The 22677-nt window shown below is 40.7% G+C and overlaps 1 protein-coding gene across 1 annotated transcript in view; it reads right to left on the reverse strand.

Moving 5' to 3' along the window:
* Positions 1-22677, reverse strand: part of myo16 (myosin XVI) — a 167062-nt gene that overhangs the window by 140134 nt on the left and 4251 nt on the right. The window contains exon 2 of the mRNA XM_036595285.1: positions 5743-6003. Coding sequence (XP_036451178.1) covers positions 5743-6003 — 261 coding nt within the window. The remainder of the gene's footprint in view (positions 1-5742; positions 6004-22677) is intronic.

Raw genomic sequence — 22677 nt, forward strand, 5'->3', positions numbered from 1 at the left:
GGCGTATCACTGAAGAGGTAATGGATTTTTCGCAGAGGACTCTAAGAATGTTCTTCACATCTTTGATCCTTTGCAATCTGTTTGTCACATACTGCCACTAAAACCCCACATCGCCACACTGCTCCCACCCTCACATCCCATCTGCCAGAATGCCCAGAACAGTCCCCAGGCCACACTGTTTAGGGGGTTGTTTACACATTTTCCTCAACTATTAAAATAATTAAAGATATGATCATGAGGAATATATTGCTGGGACTCCTCAAAGACATCACTCTTCAGCCAATATATACCCTGCAATATATCCTCTATAAAAAAAGCACTATGCCAAGTTTATGACTCATGCATGTTATATCTCATATAAATGTTAACTTAGCTTTCCAAAAACATTCAAAATCAATTAAACAGCATCAGTCAACAACCAGATTAAAGGGCCAAACCTTACATTTTAATCATTTTTCCCATGTGGTCCACATAGAATGCTTGTGTGGTTTTATACCAAATGTAGTCATAGTTCATTTTTATATGAACAATATCCAAAATCTCTCTCTTAGAACAACAGACGATAACTGTTTGTTTCTGTTAACTCATACATGTAAAACCTCTGTTCTGATTGGCTGTCATGCATTGTGCCTCATTTGTAAAGCAAGCTGGGCTAAAACACTACTTCTGACTTTGATGTCTATTGGGTTGGGCTAAACTGCTGTAGGCAGAATCGGCAGACAGGTGTTGGTTGTTGTAACACAAAAACACAAAAAGGATTCAAAATAGGCTGTTTCTGAAGCTCCCATGTATGAACTGAATGGACTGGGGTGAGTGAGTGGTATTTTTAAAAACTAAACTTCTTCACTGCAAAAAACTGAGGAAATTTCAATTTTCCACTATAAAGGCCCTCTAAAGTTTGCTGGCAACACCATTGTCACTTTCTAACATTATTACACAATAAAAGCTGTGTATGACTGACAGGAAATATCTGGCAACTGACAGCCAAAAACACACAAAAACAAACTCACACAGAAACCCACTTCTAGTTTGTGTGCTGTGAGAAGTGTTTGTCTTTGTCTTTCTGTTTCTCTCCTGATATGTGTGTTTGAGGTGGAGGGTGCCAGCTGCAGACCACTCTGAAACAGCAGATATCAGATGGGCTCTTTATCCAGGCACCATGGCTTTGGCACAGCCTCTAAAACCCAGACCAAACAGCATCAACACAAATCCTGCTGCATCCCTGACCACCTGACAGACACAACCTGCCCTTCATTGTTCCTTCTGAAAGAGACTAAGCAACATTCAACACTATATTTGCTGCAGAGAAAAAGAACAAAAGAACATTTTACTAAAAGGTCTGTCACCATGTGCAGGCTATAGTCCTTTATACTCAAGCTTATTTGTAAAAAAGGGTACCAATCAAACTCAGTCTTGAAATCGGACACTTGCTTTGATGCTTTTTCATGATACTGCTTTACAAATCTATTAACACTTCCTTAGTTTATAACCAAGTGTGTGCACTAAGAATGTAAATGATGAACCAATTAACCATATGCTAAAAATAAACAACTGCTCTATGAAAAAAAAATCCTTTTGAGTAAAAAATTTATCACTCATCCTTTATCCTTTTTAGCCAAATTTATCATTCATGTTTTTGACCTGTACTCATGAGGGGATCAATAGGTATTTGTTTCTGCTACATAGGCCTACTAAAAAAAAAATTAAGCACCAGCAGAAAACAGTGTTTGAGACCACTCATCGAGAGAGCGCCAGTACAATTACAACAATACACCACATCAAAAGCAAACATCCGCAAGCAATAATACAACTGTTCCGTCCATGTTCTCAGAGATAAAGTGTGATGCAAGGCGATGTGAAGAAAACATTATGGAGAAGGACGTGGTGAATAGTATTGGCTTTTAAGAGCTACTAAGGTCCATGAGCCAAAGCTAGCATCAGTCATGGCATTTATGTTTGTTGTCCATCATTGTATATTCTTTCAGTTTTTGGTCATATAACGATAAACATACCATACTCAGCCCCTCAGTTTAAACAAAACCAGGTTTTTACATAGGGTATATGACGGTTTTGGGCCATTTACTTTGTCTGGCCCCACCTATCAGTGCTACATTCCACGGTACATACAAAGAACACATTTTAATCTTTTGGTGCATTAACACAGCATTCAGTTAATGCGTGCACTCATAAGTGTTCACTCATCAAGTCGAATGTAACTCTGCCAATCAGATTTCAGAAAAATGGCATCCATAATGTTAAAACATTCAGTATTAACTTCATATCACTAATAGCTTATTACTACTTTGTTTCAACAGAGTAATGATAAACATTGACAAAAGAGTACAATATATTCTTATACATTTGTTTGCAAAATAGATGGTTTTGTGCTGTGCTTCCATCTAAATTGTCTATTTTTGCCCAGCAAAGGGTTAAGCAAGGTGGCGTAAAACAAAAACAGTGGCATGGAGCCATGAGAAATCAATAATCGGAGTCACTGACTGGTCAAGAGGCATTTGCACAGGACAATGAGCAGGTCTACTTGTCTGAGTGACTCTGCGGTCCAGAACAAAAGCATCGGGACTCGCCAGATTGGTAATTAGTGTTTAGTAGGTGGGCTGAAGTTGTCATTCATCCCCAGCCAAAGGTGCCATGTTTCCAACAGGCGTTGCCACGGGAACACCAGCTGGTGCCGTGGACCAGCTGAACCCAGTTGGCAGCCAATGGGTGAGATTTACACACTGACCTGCAAAGGCTGCTGGGAGATGTGACACAGATTTGGCCTGACAGCTGGGTAAACCATTAGGAGTGACAAAGATGGAGGGAGAATAAAAAAGATGGGAAAATGAAGACAAAGGGGCACAGATATAGAAGAGACTAGAATCATTGCTTAAGATGCAGTATAAAAAAACAAATATCCTTAATAATTATAAAAAGAATGAATGTTCACTACCAAAGAAATGTTTACTCACAAAAGTTCAACAAGTGAGAAGCCTCCTAAGAACACTGTCTAACAGTAGAAAGCATAAATAACAAATAGTAGATGAAAAATATAATTTCTTACAGTGAACGTGTATTTCCTGTTGTGAAGACATGGCAAACAATTTGAAGCTACCAACAGAACAAGACGCTCTGGTGCAGCCGCACACGAGACTAAGATCACCATGCCCAATGCCAAGCATCGAACAGAGAGGTATAAACCCCCAGCACTGGACAAGTGGAATAGTGGAATTGAGCTCTCTGGAGTGATGGAGCTCCATAGAATGAGAACCTCTGAGAATAACAATAATCATTCAACTTCAGTACCTGACATCACTAATGCTCTTGTGGCTGAATGCAATCAAATCCTCACAGCAATATTCCAACATCTAGTGTGAAGCCTTCCCAGAAGAGTAGAGCCTATTACTGCAGCAAAGGAAAATCAAATTCCCCATCAATATTCCTGATTTTGAAGATAAGAAAAAAAAACAAAAAAAACCCACTTTGGACAGGCAGGCGTCTACAAACTGCTGGACATATATGTATATACACTTACAGTACCTTTAAAGAATTATTCACAAAGCCATTGCTGTATATTACAGAGTAGCAAATGTCATTACCCTGTGATGAGCAGGATATGATCCATAGATTACATTAGCAGATGCCTGCGGCCAGTTGTTCAAGCAGTTGTTGCTATGTCTATCTATGCTAGACTTTCAGAGCCAGCCTCGTCTGACTCATCCATGTCACACTGGGGGAAATTACTGAACGTCTGCTAACTTATGAATGGCAAGCCTCCTGATATGATGGGCGTTAAAAAGTGTTATTTTCCTCAGAAGGTTGGCACGCTGTTGAAATGAAAGCCCTCTCATTTCTATGTTTCCTGAGAGGAATGAAAATAGCTCCTGTACTCCACCTTACAAAGTCACAGACAGAAATAGCTGACTTGGTTAAATTAATTTTTCCTGCTCCACCGCTCATGATGGGAGTGCAGCCACTCTGCGATCGCCATCCAGTCCTGCCCGAGACCCGCAGTCTGCATGCTCTTGATTAGATTACTTTTGCCTGTCCCAAGAGCGGGAGAATATTAGCTTTTTGACTGGGTTGTAATCAGCGTGAAGAATGAGTTAATACCCAGCGGCTAATGTCAGAGCTTGCGACTCCTCGCCTTGCTGGAAATTAATTTGGCCTTTTTCACCAGCTGGGCAGTGCTCACATGCACACGCCCACCCACACACATACGGACCCACAACGGGCCTCCTACGCATACACACGGTCTAATCTGATCTTCTGGAGCCCTGAAACAAAACCTGGAATATGACACACGCTAGTGCTCTAGAACTTCACACAGTCTTTAATGGGATTTGCATTATAGGACAGGACTACATGCTAATTGAATATGGGATATAATATGATGATGTGTTATCATTGTGATAAATTATGTTGCATAATAAAGCACTTTTCTGAGTACATTGTGAGTATTATCAGTACTCATAGAACCATAAACAAAAGTAATATAATTGATTATAATGTAATTTTTTATTTTGATTATAATTAATTTATTTTTACCAGTTGTTAGACATTCTCCCATGATTTTTTCCTTATATTTTTTCCAAATGAAATAAATTACATTAAAAATACATTTTGTCTGTTCCAACCTGTTTGCAAACCTCAGAAAAAAAAAATATATATATATGCTACATATTGTATATTCTATAGTGACGTTGTCTGTTACAATCTGTTTGCAAAAAATACAGACTTTGCACACTTCCGTATTCAACAAGTTATCACAGGAGGGAAAACATTAGAGCAGTGGTGGCATTTTTGAAGGCGAATGTTGAGGACTGCTGTTTTTATGACCTCATTAAAGTATTTATCCATTTTCTTCATAAAAGACAACACTTGTTTGGTGGAGCAGTTCTTGTTTTCAGAGAGGAGCAAGCTGGAACTTTTCTTCGATGTTTACCCCCATGACTGTGAAGGCAAGGATCTCATGACAAATTACCCAACTAGGTCAGCAAGTGTTGTATAACACTGTTTTTGCTGTGTAATGTTTACTGACTATAGTCAATGTTGTGCAGATTGGGAGTGAAGTTAAAATGGTCAGTTATACCTCTGTCTTTTTGGTCATATTAAGTGATTTAACTTTACATTTTCCCCTGTATAACATTACTGTTGTGTTGTACAGTGTATAATGTAACAAATGGTCAGGTTGTAGTCAGTGTTTCTATGTAAGATAACCAACATGACTGTTTAATTCATTCAGCATTTGTAATATAACATTAAGTGTTTGAAATATAATGTTAACATTTACTACGCAAAAGTGACACATAACCCTGCAGCTAGTCTGCACAGTTCACTAGCTCATCTACCTACTAAGGTAACTAACTAAAGTGACATCACTAGTTTTTGTCTTCATAGATAATGTCACATATTCTCTCTCCCAATCATAGACAGCTTTTTACCTACAGAAGTTTGAAAAAAGGTCCACTGTGACGATACCGCAGATTGCGACAGTGCCTTCAGGTATTATGATCACTATATTTTTACCTTATCACCTTCTTTGCACTGCAAAAAACTGGTCCCAAAGGTTGCTCAGTTTACATCTTCAATGAGAGGTGAATACAAAATCAAAAACACTTGGATCTCTGGGTACTGTGTGACTCAACAGGTCTGATTTTGATTTATTTTATCATGTCACATACAGGCGTGCTCACACACGCTATCCTCATTTCCATCACTTAGAACACGCACACCCATCCTCACCCTCTTTGTCATCATGGCGTATGATGGCGTCCTGGAGGATGTCAGAGAGAGGGAAACTGATGGTGTGCTTTTTGCGCTGGCTGCTGCGTGGTTTGTGGCTGCTCTGCTTCTGCAGCGTGCGCTCCCGCTCATAGTACGCCCGCAACTGGTCACACCGCATGCGCCGCACCAGCCTTTGTCTCTGACCCAGTGGCAGAGACTCCAGCAGACACTGGTCTATCTCCATGTTCTGCCTGAAGACGTTACATAGCTGGAAACAACCTGAGAACAGAGACAGAGACACTGTGTTTTAATTAGTAGTTCATCAAAAAAAGGTAACAGCAAGAATCTCAAGAGTTTAATAAGTTTATCAAGAGGTAATATCAAGTAGTCAATCAGATTTTCAGGTCAGACAGATGGTAAACACAGAAAACAATGAAGTCAAGATCAAACAAAAGGAACATAAGTACAGTTAATGAAAATACAGCAAAACCCTCTTCATCTCAATGGCTTTTCAAATGGCCTTGTAACACCAACCTTAGCTTTAGATATTTCTTTCCTGAGAAAACCTACAGAATAACCATTTCCTACACTCTTTAAATAAGCGCCAAAAAGCATTTCCATTTTCAGCATTGCCATAAAAGAAGCATTTGAAAAACGGGATTTATGAGTGTGAAGAACTTTTTGTGTAACCTTTACATAATATAAAGATTCTATATCAATTTAAGGGGTGTCTTATCAGCAAAGAGCCGGTGTGGCTGCAGGTTCTCATTCCAACAAAACAGAAGCACACCTGACCAGCTGTTTGGAGACTAAGCTCAACTGTTTTAACAAGTGGAACAAGATGTTCTCCTGCTTGTTTGGAATGAAAACTTTCTGCCATGCTGACTCTTTGTGGATAAGATTGGACAACGCTGAACTACATTATAGACATCCGAAAACATGTCATTTTTGTTTAGTCGCCGTCATGATCATTTTACTTCAGATAGATGGATGGATGGATGGACGGATGGAAAGACAGACAGACAGACAGATACATACAATATATGAACAAAAGTATTGGGACACAACTCTTAATCATTGAATTCAGATGTTTTATTCAGTCCCATTGCCACAAATCAAGCACCTAGCCATGCAGTCTGCTTTTACAAACGTCTGTGAAAGGATGGTCATTCTAAAGAGCTCACTAAATGTGACTCTAATAAGATGCCAAGTCAGTTTGTCAAATTTCGTCCCTCCTAAATATTCCACGATCAACTGCAAGTGGTATTATTGAAAAAAGAAAGCGTTTAGGAACGTAAAGTTACAGAGTGGGGTCGCCGAGTTCTGAGGCGCACGGTCCCAAATAGTGACAGAAGTAGAAGAGACAGACAGGGACAAAAAGGGTAAAGGGAGCAGAGAAAAAAACAAAGGGAGTTAGACAAAGATTTGTGCATTCCTGTGTGCTCATTCAAATCTCATCTGACACAGTCCTTTTTGTAGAATGGCTGTTTAACCTTGAAGCAGAGACTCACTACCCACCCACACACACAGAGCACCGGTAAGAGATTAATATCATGACAGTGCATATTCCTCTGTGATTCCACACACTGCAACGCAGTCAGCACCTAACACTGTCAGCACTGCAGTGAGCAAACATTTCAGACAAAACACCACTGGAAACATACAGGGCATGATGGTAAAACCAGATGGGGATACGAAGGAGAATCCATGTGTATTTCGTAAATGGTCAAACATTGAACAAGACTATTTACTGACTGACAAGCTGACAAGGAGCCTGCACAGCCAACCACACTCACAGACAACTACCTAGCTCAATTCCACTGTGAAAAGACATCCTTGCAAAATTCAAGTCTTCTCGTACTGAGACGACATGAGTTAGCCTAGCTTCCCATAGGTTTTTATAGCATTATATACAAAATAACATGTACTTACTTCAAGTAACCCATAAACTCAGTTCCTAGTTTATTACAGGCACATCTACCCATTATCTGCAGTAATTAGCAATTTTATCAAGACCACTATATCACTATACCACAGACCACCATGGGACCACCTTTGACTAGATATTAATGGGTGGTGGACCATTCTTAGCACAGCGATGACATCAACAAGGGTGCAGAGTTAGCAACTAGAGTCGTGAAAGCTAGGTTTCTAGTTTATTAGACTTTACCCCCTGTGGTATGCTGTCAGCTGCTATAATAACTAACGTTAGCCAGTTAAACGTATGGTGAGTAATTGTGTGCTGTGTTTGATAATAAAGTGTTTTTTCCACTCTGATTATGGTAATGCAAAGGGATGTACATGAGTACTCAAGTACTCAGTTAACCATTTGAGGTGCCAATAACATGTGTATGTGTATTCACAATAATATGTGAATATCGAAGCCACTACTCAGGTATTAGTTATGTTTCATAATTGAAACAAAACGGTTTTGTTCATATTTGCATATATTGTTAAACATTGCTACCCTGAAACAGAAAGCTAGCTGCTCTAGCTGATGTTAGTTAGGTCCAGAAAAACCTTGTGTAGAAGATAACGAGTCCTCATCAGCTTCCAATGACATTGGTTAGCTCTGACAGCTTATCTGAAGAGGCAACCTCTGTTACTCATCCAACATTAAAATCTAAAAATGTCCCTCAACTGTTTTCGACTAATAAAATGTTTCTCTGTGCGCTGCTATAGCTGCTATAATTTTTGTGCAATGCTGTCACCAAAAAAAGTTTAGCTCGCAGCCCTATATTACTTTTGGCCAAAGTAGTTTTTTGGGGGCTTTTTTTGGTATTCTTTATCCTTCCCTGTGCTTAACCGGATATCCATTCATGAAGCCTTACAGATACTCGATTATTAAAATTAGTCGGAATACACATCTCCAGTAATGAGTGGTTTTCTAACAGTGTAGCTATAATAAAAGTTGAAAATTAAGGCTCGCTAGTTTCCTCCACCCTTAACCTGTAACCAGCCCTCCCTTAAAATTAAATTCTGGCCACGCCACTGATTCATAAAATAAGTCTACCTACTAAACTGGTAACTCCATATACATACAAAGTCAATTAAACAGAAAATAGTTGAAACAAGTACACACAGGGGTCCCCATGGACCTCAGCCTCTCTTTATGTCAGACACATGCAGCATTGCAGATCTGTGTATATTAAAAATGTGCTACACTCGTTATAATTTCAGTCATGCCTATGTGTGGATAGACCTCCATTTCCATTTAAAAGGAAATTTTTATCTTGATAAATAATTGACGCTTTGAAACCTTGGAGATAAATTGGCTGTTCCTCAGCTTAAGCTTCATTTTCAGCAATCACAGGGCTGCTCAGTCATTCTCTCTCAGCTTATATTACCCTGCTACTGTGGAGCCTCTTCCTCAGCCACACATCATACATTATGAAGCCATCCACCAGCCACCAGCCACCTCACCCAGGGAGAACACCATATGAAAGCACGGTATGACAGAAGGAGTGCAAACGTGCTAAGAAAAGAATCGCCTGGGACAGGGAAAGTTTGAATGACCTTGGTGGGCCATCTCAATCACTGCAATCAATGGAACATCCAGCACCTTCCCGTAGGCCAGGCATTAAAAAAAAAATAATAATAATAATAAAAAAAGTTTCCTTCATGAGAAAGTGCTCCACACTCTGTGCTGCCCCTGTCTTCTCTATAGCTGTGTGCAGATTTATAATTATTGAGATAATTCAGGTCACTGGAAGCCCTTCGGCCAGGGAAATACTAGTTTGAAAAGTCTGCCTTTGTAGATAAATTAGAGACAGCTCTCATCTCCACCCCTTTCCCTCATACACATATACACACGCACATACGCACACACATCCTCTCTCCTTTTGTTTTTTGCTCTCCTTCTTTTCCTCATTCAGCTGGCTTTTTGGCAGTCTGTAAGCCTTAAAACCACTGGCAACGCTGTTCGCTTTGAAGTGCCAGGAAGCTTTCTGTCATCCATCCTCTTTTTCTAGTCTGTGCCGCCTTTTTATTCTCAGGCAGCGCACCTTTTAAAGGCGGCTGTGGAGAGTGGGAGATGAGGGCTATGTAGCTTTGTCATGCTGGAGATGAGATGAGAGGGAAGGTTATGCTTCTTTTATTCAGCCTACTCAAGAAAATTTCCATAGCCTTACCAAAAAGCTGCCATGACATACTGCTTGGCTGGGCTTCTCTTTGAACTCAAACCTCTGAAAGGACTCTATAGGCAACCTAACAGCACTGTTCCGCCTGCTTAGAAGAGACTATGTGATCTAATACACTGTGGATGGCACTTTATTACTATGAGTAAATGGAGACCTTTAAGTAATCCAATTCAACTACTCCACAGTCATAAACCTTTACTGGCTCTGATATACTGGCTGATCTACCACCTGTCTCTGGGGAGAGGATCCAAGCTCTAGGCTCTACTGGTTTACTGGGCCATGCAGGACTAGTTTTGGGCAAGAATCAAAGTAATAAAGTATGCAAATTCAATTAGACACATATACAGAGTTTCATTATGAGAAAGACAGGGGTGTAAAAATGCATGTCAATTATAATTAAGATTTAATGAGGTATGAGCTCAAATTATAGGAAACCACTGGCAAAATGAAAAATTTAACCATCGCTATATCTGTTGTAAACATGCCTACTTGCATCCTACAGTAGATTCTACAGCAAGATTTTCTTAAAAGGCATGAAAAGACACCCCTCTGATTATGTATGTTGAATGTGGAAGCTGGGTGGCTTTTTTTTTTTTAAAGTGTTCTAATTCTTCAGCAGAATTATTCCTTAAATAAAGAAAAAAAGTCTGACAAAATTACTACTATATGTATGAATTCTAGCACCACAGACAGTATTTTTTAGCCTTTAGGTAAGTGGCTAGCAGTCAGGACTTTTTGAGCACTGTAAGGATTCCCAGTGGTTGTACAATGCATCAGTGTAATACATACTAGATGTTGTAGTGAGATAACTATGTTTCAACAAAAACACAAAAAAAAAACAATACAAAATCATGAATTTTGTCAAACAGATTAGGCTGAGAGATGCAATGCTGCACTATAGAATACTATATAACGCAACAAATAACACATTAAATGCTAGTTTTAGGCCAAAATAAACATTTTAAACAACTACTGTGTTAAAATGTTCCTCCGGTCACTACAGTACTTGGTGTATTAAATGTATTTTGAAAGATAAGGCTGAACTGTGTAGCAAAAATCAAGTTGCACAAATCAGAGCAAATTTTCAGATTTAATGATGTGTTGAATCAGAAATGCAATCAAATCAAATTGTTGTGAGGTCAGAGATTTACAGCCCTAAACTCTTAAGAACATTGTTCTTTGCAGAATAGCCACAGAAGAATGACTTATGTTTCCCTAAGAACCAATGGATGGTTCTTTTTAGGAAAACTCCATTTTTTTTTCAACATAATCCCTATTTGCTGCATATATAGCATATGGTTGCTTACCAAGGACAATAGTTTAGTTGCTTTTCGCTCCACTTAGAAAACCTTTCAACTCAAAACAAATTGTACATAACAGAAGTTAACAGAAAATATGTTTTGAGTCAGTGGGTTTTCTGTTCTCTTGCTAAGTACAGGGAAAAGCATTTATTATCTGGGGTAAGCGACCATAAACTACAGAATCCTTTTGGCACCTATTTTACAGAGTGTAGAGAGAGGTTTTGAGGAGAAGCCACTGTTGCTAACTAGGCCCAAACAGCATTTGCCACGGTGCCCTTGACTCTTTATTGAGTCAGGCCAGCTAACCGTAGCTCTATACATGCAAAGCAGGCTCCAGCAAATCAATTCCAAGCCCTGAGAAGTCTTTCAGACCAAGACGTCAGCAACGTAATGACAATCCATCCACGTTCCTCACAAAGTAACTGGTTCCACCTGCTGAATCTGGCCATCTTGATAAGGTCACATCGGCTCACTGCGCTCTGCAGATGACTGCCAGTCTGACTTTAGCCTTTACCTCCGAGTGGCCAAGACAGAAAGCAGATCTGAGATGATTATCACAGACTATCAGACAGAGGGAGCTGCGAGATGATTGATGTTGCTGTGGGGCTCGAAACGCTTGGAGACAGATAGCCATCTACTTCTAGTCTCTCCCACCTGTTTTATCAGGCTGCCTAATGGACAGTGAGGAGACCATAAGCTGTGACTGCACTAAAAAGGCCAGGCTGATTTGCATGGGCTCTGGTTTGTATTGCTGCAGCATCGGACTCCCTCCTGCCAGATGTTTACTTTAGTTCAAAGCACCAGGCTTTGAGGGGGGAGTCTGAGATTGTTTGGCTCGCTAACAATAGGATTTCAAACGGCATATGGTAAATAAAGACTTCAATAAGTTACAGCCTAAGGCAGAGGATGCAGACATACACTGAGGGGAAAAACAGATAAGGAAGTACCACAACTGCTATCCACAACTGACTAAAGGCTAACATAGAACAGATAGCAGATAGGTTATCTGTGATCTGTGCTGAATTTCTGATCCTGTGGCTGTTCAGGGGGAGCTGGGTGTGCATTAACACACATTCAGCATGGTTCAGGGGGCTCTTTATGACCCCGTTCCAAAGAGAGAGAGAGTGTGTGTGTGTGTGTGCACTGGCACCTTGAAGGCACACTCCCAAAAACTGAAAATGAAACCATCTCCAGGAAAAACCCCTGAGGCGATGAGCTCAAGAGCCGAAGCCTGAACAAGAGTGCCTGTCAGTGAGAGAGAGAAGGGGAGGGAGAGAGCAAGGAAGAGAAAGAGAAGGATATAGAAGGGGAGAGAGGGAGCAGGGGAGAGAGGACAGGGGAGAGAGAGAGAGAGTGACAGAAATATGGAGAATCACTCACTTTCTCCTATTCTTAGAGAAAATGACACAGCCATGCCTCTCTAACTCATTTTCAAATGGCCTTTAAGCATCTCATCAACTTTATTTCGCTGCAGCTTTTCTCTAACCTTGTCCATCACAAGCTTTCACTTTGTGTCCCCTGTGGTTTCAGCTTGGCATCTTTGCCGTAGATTTCTCATTTCTCTATGATTATAGCATCTGCTCAGACCCAAGTGCCTGTGCGAAACTGGGAGTGCAGTACAATTGATTCCAGCAGTGAAATGTGCAAATAAAAGGTTTGGAAATCAAAAAAGCAAACAAATCAAAGAAGAAAAGAACAACCGTGGCTGCTGCTCTTGAGGACTGTGCCGATGCTGGCATGACCACTTTTTCAAGAACAACCATCTGCTTTGAAGGCTTTTCTCAGTGGAGAAACTGTTTTCGCTCTCCTCTCTCGTAGGGGCCTCGTTTGAAGGTTGATCCAATGGCTTTAAAAGAATTTAGTTCGATGCCCAGTGGCTACGGTTATATGCACAAATGGCATGAATGACACGGCTGTTAGAGTAAAATCATAAAGCACACAAGTGCAAGGTCATGATTTGTTGCATGTGTCTACTTTTTCACAATACAGTGTCACACAGCACATCCTAGCTATGCCTAGGGAGTATGCACTAAAAGATGAATAGGTAACTGTAAGTAATCCACATCAGGTTATCTGCTTTAAAGTTACAGATGAATGATGAATTCAGAACCATTAGCCAACTGTGTCTGCACACAGAGGAATTAGACCTTCACATTTAACCCATCCGTGCAGTGAAACACCCACATACATGCACACTAGTGAACACACACACTAGGGGGCAGTGAGCACACCTGCCTGGAGCGGTGGGCAGCCCTATCCATGGCGCCCGGGGAGCAGCTGGGGGTTAGGTGCCTTGCTCAAGAGCACTTCAGTCACATACTGCCGACCAAGGGGATATATTTGCATCATATTTAAATAGATTTGTGAATAGATAGTGTTATATTAAAGATCCAGCAAAAGTTAAAGCTACACTATGTAAGATTTGGGGATTCTGGCAGAAATTACATGCAAAGGGTGGAAGAACATTTTGTAACGTCAGTTGTGCTTCGGACCCCTTCCCCGAGTGGATGAATATGATGACTGTCAGCACATTGAAAGAGTATTCAAAGAACTCAGTCAAACTTGGTGAAGGAAACTTCTGAGAAAGTAAGTGAATGATGTTTTCATCATTATCATCCCCAGTGCAATGTTGATTTTGCATTTGAGACCATACCTTCTTCTTGACTCTGCATGTAACTAATACATAAAGATGTAGATATAGTCCAAGAAACTCAGTTTCAGGGTGACTCACACTGTGACACATACGGCATATTTTGGCCTGTTTTTTAGTGTTTATTCGATAACGCTACTTCTTTCAATTTTGCCAAAATAGAAACATGATGAAACCTGGCTTAAAAACCACTGACAAGAACTATCTGAGAACTGTCTGGGTGTGGCCTTAATATTCTAAATGATTAACATTTATCTGTCAAATACTCCCAGCTTGCTACAACAATGATATCAAGAGCAAAAAGAAATTAGTGTAACAGGCTATACATACACATGGTGTTGTAGACCCCACAGCTCACTAAAAACATAATCCAGCTTTTACTTTGAGATATTTTATTCACTGCTGATATGATGAGATAATCTCATTCATACTCACTGATGTGCATCTAAGGAGTACACAAATAGAACGTTAGCACAGCGAAACAGCCAAACGAACATACTTCGCTTGCCACCCCCATTATGCTTGCTAGGTTTGTTTTCGCTTGGTCGTTTTGCTTAATAATTTTCTCTGACTCAAACAGACTAGACTGTAGGGAGCACCCAGTTTTCCGAAAGTTGTGTGAGCAGGACAAGCCACTTCAGTCTTGTGACTGGTGAAGGTCAGGCCCGGATCATTCAATGAGTTTTATGGGCGCGTGCCCAGGGGCATCAGCCACTAGGGGGCCCCCACGAGTAATTATGAGAAAATCTAAACAGCTGTTACAGTGGTAAATTTACTTTTATACAGTTAGTTCCGGCCACATAAGTTGACTGGTTGAGAGGCGTTCTAACCGCACTGTTTTTTCGCCATAACATCACGTTTTTTTCACAAACACTGTATCACTCCACTGAGACGCCGTTGCTAAGCAACGACTTTGACAGCTGTAGGAGACGCCCAAGCCATTTGAACGTTTTATCTTCTTACTTTGCGAACGAACAGAAAGTGGATACTTCTAAGATTACATTTGACCTACAGCCGATTTTTGTCAGACTCTGAAGATGAGACTACACTAAATTCCCAAACTGTCAGTTGGTCTGTGTGAGGAGCTGAAGAACGAACTGCTGGCTGTGCAGCGAATGAGCGGAGCTCGTTACTCTGACATGGCAACAAGCTGCCTGCGACCAAATCACAGCCATGATGTTATTTCATGCTAACACACTTCCTCTCGTGTTTTACTGCTTAAATGACACAGCGGTAAAAACGGACACCATGTTCTAACATTTAGCGTCACGAGCAAGAACGACAAAACCCAAAACGCTTCCAATGAGGATGTCTACAACAGCAGCGAGCAGCAGAGCGCGATGCAGTGCGCTGCTTTTGACGGACAACCCATTTCTGTTTTTGACATGGCACAGCACTCTCAATTCCACCTTAAAATGGATAAGGAGAAAGTCTTCCATGAAGTGGAGATGAGGGGGATCTCTACAACCCTTCTAGCAAACAATTCAAGGAAAAAAAAGCCAGAGTGCTGCAAGTTAGAGGTGGAAACCGTTGGTCTGTGTGTTAGCTAGTCAGGTCAACAAAGTAGCACCGAGCTGCCCAAAACCTGGGTGGTATAGTCCTATTAAAACGTATAAAATGTAACCCATAACAAACTCTATTGAGTACAGGCCCCAAACGACAGTTGGACAGCTATGTCAGAAAAGCAGCTATGTTTGGATGCGTCTGTGGTTTGTTTACATTTTGACTTGATGCACACAACGTTTCCAGTGTAAACATCCTGCAAATCTTACGCAGAGATGCAATACTACATTTGAACACGAGTTTCTTGTTAGGACACAGTGTAATTTTATACTACGGTTGATCATAATCCTGACACTCTCTACATCTTTCCTAAAAGTCAGTTTTATTCTTCTGCTGCTTCGTAACTGTTACACTGTCCTTCATTAGCTCGCTAGAGCTTTCAGGTTTTTAGCATTAAGTTAGCATCCCTGTGAACGTACACTGAATATGAAGCTTCAGGTATTTAAAAGATGTGCCCGAGAGATCTGTAAGTGAGACCTGAAACTTTGACAGAGTAGAAGATGTGCATTTGGAAAGCCAAATATAAAATGCCAACCACCAGCATTGCATCTGTCTTAAAAAGTTGATTTGTCCTTGTTGGCAATGATCTGTGTCATCAGATACAGACAGTATGCTTTAGCTGGACTGCTTGACAGTTCGAGTTTTTTTAAGTTTGCTGCTTTTTTCTGTCTTTATGTACATTTCAGCTGTGTTCTCATTAATGTGTAAGCAATCTTGCCACTGTTTTGTCTCGACTGGTGAAAAAAGCGCTCATAGTGGTGATGTGCCAACACTTTGGTTAGTGTGCTGCCACTGTGGTGCTGCATAGGCCTTGTTAACCTTACTGTGATATCATTAATTTAAATGGTTGTGTGTCATGGTTTGTTCAGTCTGCTGCTGACATCATGTCACATTGTGGTACACTACCCCCACTGTTTATGTTGGTATTGCATCTTGCGAATGTGCCCCGTTCATTTTTGAGGATGTTATCTGATTGAACTTACACAGTATATGGTGCGCCGCCATCTTACAAATGCATACACATAGTTCAAATAAGGTATAAGGCAGCCGTAAGTAGGGCTCTCTCTCTCTCTCTCTGTATTTGCTGAATCAGTCCCAGCGCTCTGATAAGACTGTACAGATTAGCGTTTTAAAAGCCTCAGCTCTAGAGTGAAATAAGCTTCTCATCCATAAAGAATCCAATTACCCTAAAAACAGTTCCACCCTCTCTCTCGCCCTCCTCAGGAGAACAGTGCACTGATAGGAAATGAGTGCTACAGCACAGGCACTGCTGGGACCAGATAATTCCTACATTGCTTGAAATGTGACAACTCTCTGCTTCTACAAATTGGCCCTTTCTCTGTAAAACTCAATACACCAGCAACAGTGACAGTTAACAGTCCACCATAGGAACTCCCCATGCTAAGCATTGCAGGGATCGAGGTGAGTCATTCACACGTTTGCCAAGTTCTGAAAACAGTGATAATTACACCTTCATAATCCCCTACCAGATAGAGTAAACCTACTACACACACACACACACACACACACACACAACAAATGAAAATGAAGGCAGTCTGACATCACAAAGCTGAGGACACTTCTGCATTTAAAGGGACCATATCCTACTCCCCCCCGGCCCACTTATGACTCATAACCAGTTCTAACCTTTCTTGCATGAGACAGGTTGCTTGTTCCTGTGTGTTCAAGACAGATATATGTAAATTACCTAGCTGTACTACAGTATGCTTCATTCGAAAACAAGTTTGGGCTGAATAGTAGGGATGAACCAATCTGAATTCCTCATCCGATATCGATTACTATGCCTAAACCCAGTCGATAAGAATGTAGCAATTCAAATTGTAACAATTTGGAATATGTATACCAAATATAATGTGCTTTCGAAGTTTATTTCAAACCATGATGAACATACTGACAGTGCCTCAGTCATGTCTGGCCGATACCCGATCCATTTAATAAGGACAGTATCGGTGCTGTTGCTCATCCAGTATATCAGATCAGTGCATCACTACTGTGTGGGCTGTCATATGCAAATGCAATGGATTTTGTATCATTATTAAAACTGTGACTTAACAGTGACTAGAACAATAAATATTCACATCTTAATTTCCATGTATGGATAGTATGAACGTTCGAATGAATACTATATTTTGAAACAATATTTACATACAACATCAAACTCTTTTATTCAAAAAAAAGCCAAGAACTGGCTTTCCATGAAACAGGCCCTTTAAACGGGTAGCTACTGAAGACTGAGTAAATGACCGTCTGAATGAATGTCCTTGAAAACACATGGCACTGTTAAAGCTGGCCGGAGAGTAAGACTTGAGAACAATCTCAGCAATCAGACGGCTCGCCTCCACCATCAAAGCAGCAGGCAAAGCCAGCAGAAGCCTTTCTCTGACTCCCCAGCACTAAGCTGAATTATCGACTTAAACATGTCTCAGACACGGAGGCGTAGAGAGGAAACTTTCTATCACACACACATACATGCACAAATACACACAGCGAGCGAGCAAGAGATTTCATTAACAAGAGAGAATTAGCTCAGCGGCTCGATCTCTCTCTGCATTCGCTATCTCTGAGCAACAGCTATGTAGGACAGTAGGATAGTGGCACAGTAGGGTAGGAGCTTGGTGCAGAGTGATGCACATTACACAGTGTGATGGAACACTGTTCTATGACACTGGCACTGTGACCATGCAACGATACATTTCAAAGCTATGCTGTTTAACAATACAAAAACACACAGGATGAAATAAACCATCTTGAAAGCAAACCAAGGGCTAATACTAGTTGGGTTATGTGCAAATTGAGACTTCTGTGCACACAGAAATCAAAAGCCCTGAACACTGGTAGAGTAGTCCAACACCACAGAGTTTACCACCTCTGTAAACCATGCCACACCCTCAGGGACAGTCTGTGGTGTTAATGCAAAGATGGTTATACACAGAACTATTCATTCATCTAATTTCTACATCTTTGTTCTTTAAGCCGCCTCAGGCGGTATGGTCCAAGCCCTACTGGCCTGGTCATTATTCCATTCCTTGTACATGCTGTACCAACATGCATTCCCCAAGCAGTTTAAAATATTTTGGAGTTGTTATTGAGCTGTATTTTTCAAACCCAGTACCTTGGAGTACCCTCACCCCATATATTTTAGTGATCACCCTACTCTAACACACCCACACACCAACTCAGGAAGGTGAGAGTGCAAAGATTTCAATACAGTAGTTATGAAAAAAAAAAAATGCTGATATGATCCATGGTCTCTTTTGAGGAACTCTCATTTGCTGCCTTGTTTGCCTCTGTCAACGATCAAAACTATTACACCCTTACAAGAAAGCCTCGGCAGTTAGTAAAAGTGCATAATGTAACTGCAGACAATTTATTACTGTTCTATAATTAGGAAAAAGTATTTTACTGGTCCTATACTAGAACTACTGCCGATAATCACAACCAACAATTTGGCACCATATTTGTGGTCACATGCACACTGATACAAGCGTCACTAGTGGTGCATTTTTTTTTTTATTTTAAACTTACTGAAATGGACAGCAAAATGGAAACCACCACTGCCCCACACACTGAGGATTGATGGTTCAACTCTCTCTCTAGGCATAAATGTCACAGCTGTATGTACAACAGTATACACGCACAGCTATACCAAGGAGTCATTAGGAAAAATTCCTAACATTACATTCACCTACCACTGTAAGCAGCGGCTCTATATTTATAAACCAAACAAAAAAAAACTCAACATCTCAATGTCTCAACATATTGATGCAAAGTACTGCTCTTATGAAGCAATGAACTACTAAACTACTAAAAATAAATAAATATTTGTGTGTGTCTGCACATCATATGAAATATGGGTGCCCTACTCCAGTTCTTGGTGACAGGAGTCCAGCAGTTTGGTGATTTCCCTGCTCTAGGGGAAGTGGCATCACCCAGTTGTGTTGAACACCAACCGACTATGACCACAACCAATTGCCCTTTATATACTGATTATGGAAAAAAATATGGAAAAAGTTAAATTACTGGTTATTTGTCTTGGTATCGACCACAGCAAGGCGTTAATTCTAAGTGCCTAGCAACACAGTATTGAAAAACTTACTAACTAGCCATCTGAGTATATCATGTCAGAGAAAAGTGGGAAGGGAGGGGGTAAGAACTTATGCTATACATGCACCCACACTTTAATGTTGGGGCTTTTTTCTGAAATCATTTATTCCATGATTTGTATTTGAAATTAGTTTAATTAGAAATAAGTTTGTATTTTTCTCACTTCAACCAATCTGTGTAGTATATAAAGATTTGCAGAATCAATCAATTTATTACACCTCAAATATTAATTACTGGTCATCCTATCAAGACAGAAATTCCATATTGGTGCATCCCAATTTAGCTAATTGAATCAGGCTCGTTGGAGCAAGGCTGGGAACCATTGAACTATAACATCACAGTTAAACAAAACCTACTAAAAACAAAGATGACAGTAGGTATACGGAGCACGGAATATTTTTGGAAGGCTAAACTAGGGCAGTGAAGTAAAGATGGAGATCATGCAGTTTGGAAGACTGTACTGTTAGAAGAACAGTACAGAGTGCTGGAAGGTGGAAATGAGAGGTTGTCACAGTGCTAGCCACAGCATGAGGCTGGATGAACCAGCAATGAACTCCTGCCTTCAATACATGCTTCAGTATAACTATCAGTGCTCCCCTCTCCCCTTTTCTTTCACCACTGTTATTAATCTACCTTTTACTTTTTCTTCCACTAGCCCTTCACTAGGTACCCAACTTTCCCTAGAAGTCTGTCTATCCAGTCAACCGTCAGTCATTCACTCTCTGCATCTCAGGGGGCTTTGAAGCCTTTTCCGTTTGACCTCATTCACTGGTGAGTGAGTCTCAGTCGGAGTGTCTTTATGGCCCGCATTGAGAGAGTCCATAACCAGTTTATAGGTCACAACAGAACACACACACACAGCGGAAACCTTCATAGAGTCTGTTTCTTATAAATGGTTCATCACAAACAAAGCTTTATGCATTACTATACTGGCTTGTCCAAGGAGTCACGGCACAAGCATAAACATGAGATGCTGCCTTGTCAAAGCAACTGTCTCTCAGCATGAGATTCTAAAACATTTCATTCATCCCGATATAAAATATATTCTGAGCAGCTCTGCCTCCTCCTCTCAGCTGCCAGTTATTGATTTACACTGGAATATCCCACACAGACATCGGTTAATAAAAGAGACAGGAGGAAGCATAAATTAGAATGAGTATCCCCTCTCCCTCTCTCCCTCCCATATACACAGTTTTCACACGTGTCAGGATGTGAGGTTGTGCCTATGTGCCACATGTATTTACCACTTTACCAACGGACATGAATGGCACAATATATTTACAAATCTCTGATCTCACATCTTGTCGTCATCATTTCCATTTTCGAGTCAGCCATACCAAAACTAAGTATTCCTGCTAAAATTATTAAAAATGATTAGAAATTATGCAGATTATTGATTGGCCAAAAGCAGTAGTCACAGAATAGCAACAGGCTGTCCCTTGAGTCAGAGAAGCATTTTAAATAGAACCCTAGCTAGCTAGAACTCCTTTTCTACCAAGTGTACGACACAGCAGACTACAGTAGCAGTGTCTGTTGCTGCTGCTGCTGTTTGTATTTACTAGCGTTGCATGACAAATATCACCACCAATGATATCCCCACCACAAAACAGAGTAACAGGCTCTTCTGGAAAGGCTTAACTCTAGCTGTTGGAACATTGCTGTAAGGATTTGGCTGCATTCTGCTTCAAGAGCATTTGTGAGGTCAGGTACTTAAGTTAGATGATTAGCTCTGGATTACAAACTCTAACTTAAGGTAACCTAAAGGTTCAGATGGAAAGTACACACCTCCACTGTTCCACAGCCCAATGCTAGGGATCTTTACACCCCTCTGACTGACACTTGATATTGGGCATGGTGACCTTAGGCGGTGCCTTTTTTAAATGGAGATTTTACAGCTTTGTGTGCAACTGGAACAACTATGTCAGCAATGGGTGCACTGTAAAGCAGCTGAACACACTAATTAGAAAGGCTGTTGGGATGCTTTTGGACAGTGTATGTAACTTTCTATTTGTTATCTACATATTTTATACACTCACTTAGCACATTATTAGGAACACCTGTACACCTACGCATTCGTGCAGTCATCTCATCTAATAGTGTGGCAGCAGTGCAGTGCATAACATCATGCATAAACAGGCCAACAACTTCAGGCAATGTTCACAATAACCATCAGAACAAAAACGTGATTTTGATTTTGACCATGGTACAATTGTTGGTGCCAGATGGGCTGGTCTGAATATTTCTATAACTGCTGATCTCCTGGGATCTTCACACACAACAGCCTGGAGAATTTGCTCAGACAGGTGCAATAAAGAAAAAAAAAAACATTCAATGAGCAGCAGTTCTGCAAAGAGAAATGTCTTGTTGATGAAAGAGATCAATGGAGAATGACCAGACTGGTTCAAGGCTATGGTAATTCATAACCACTCTGTACAATTGTGGTGAGCAGAAAAGCATCTCAGAATGCACAGCGTCAGACCTTGAGCTGGATGGGCTACAACAGCAGAAGACCATGTTTGGTTCCACTTCACTCAGCCAAGAACAGAAAGCTGAAACAGCAGTGGACATAGGCTCACCAAAACTGGACAGCTGAAAAACGGGAAAAAAGTAGCCGATTTCTACTGAGGCACACAGATAGAAGGTTCAGAATTTGGAGCCAACAGCCTGAATTCATGGACCCAATCTGCCTTGTGTCTGGTGGAGGTGGGGTAACGGTGGGGGGAAATGTTTTGGCTCAATTTGGGCCTGTTAATACCAATCAATCATTGCTTGAAAGCCACAGCCTATTTCAAGTTCTGTTGCTGACCATTTGTATCCCTTTATGGCCCCAATTTACCCATATTCTAAAAGCTACTTTCAGCATGATAATGCACCATGTCACAAAGAAGTCACCTCAAACAGTTTTCATGAACATGACAATGAGTTCAGGGTTCTTCAGTGGCCTTCCCAGTAACCAGACCTGAATCCAATAGAACACCATCGGGATGTGGTAGAATGAGAGATTCACAGCATTAAAGTGCACCTGAAATTATGAAATAATTATGTCAACATGGACCTCAATCTCATAGGAATGTTTCCAACATCTTATGGAATCCTTGCCAAGAAGAATTAGGGCTGTTCTGAAAGCAAAGCGAGGCCCCACCCAGTGTTAGTATAGTGTTCCTAATAAAATTCT

The sequence above is a fragment of the Colossoma macropomum genome, unplaced genomic scaffold, assembly GCF_904425465.1.
Source record: "Colossoma macropomum unplaced genomic scaffold, Colossoma_macropomum, whole genome shotgun sequence".
Taxonomy (NCBI): Eukaryota; Metazoa; Chordata; class Actinopteri; order Characiformes; family Serrasalmidae; genus Colossoma; species Colossoma macropomum.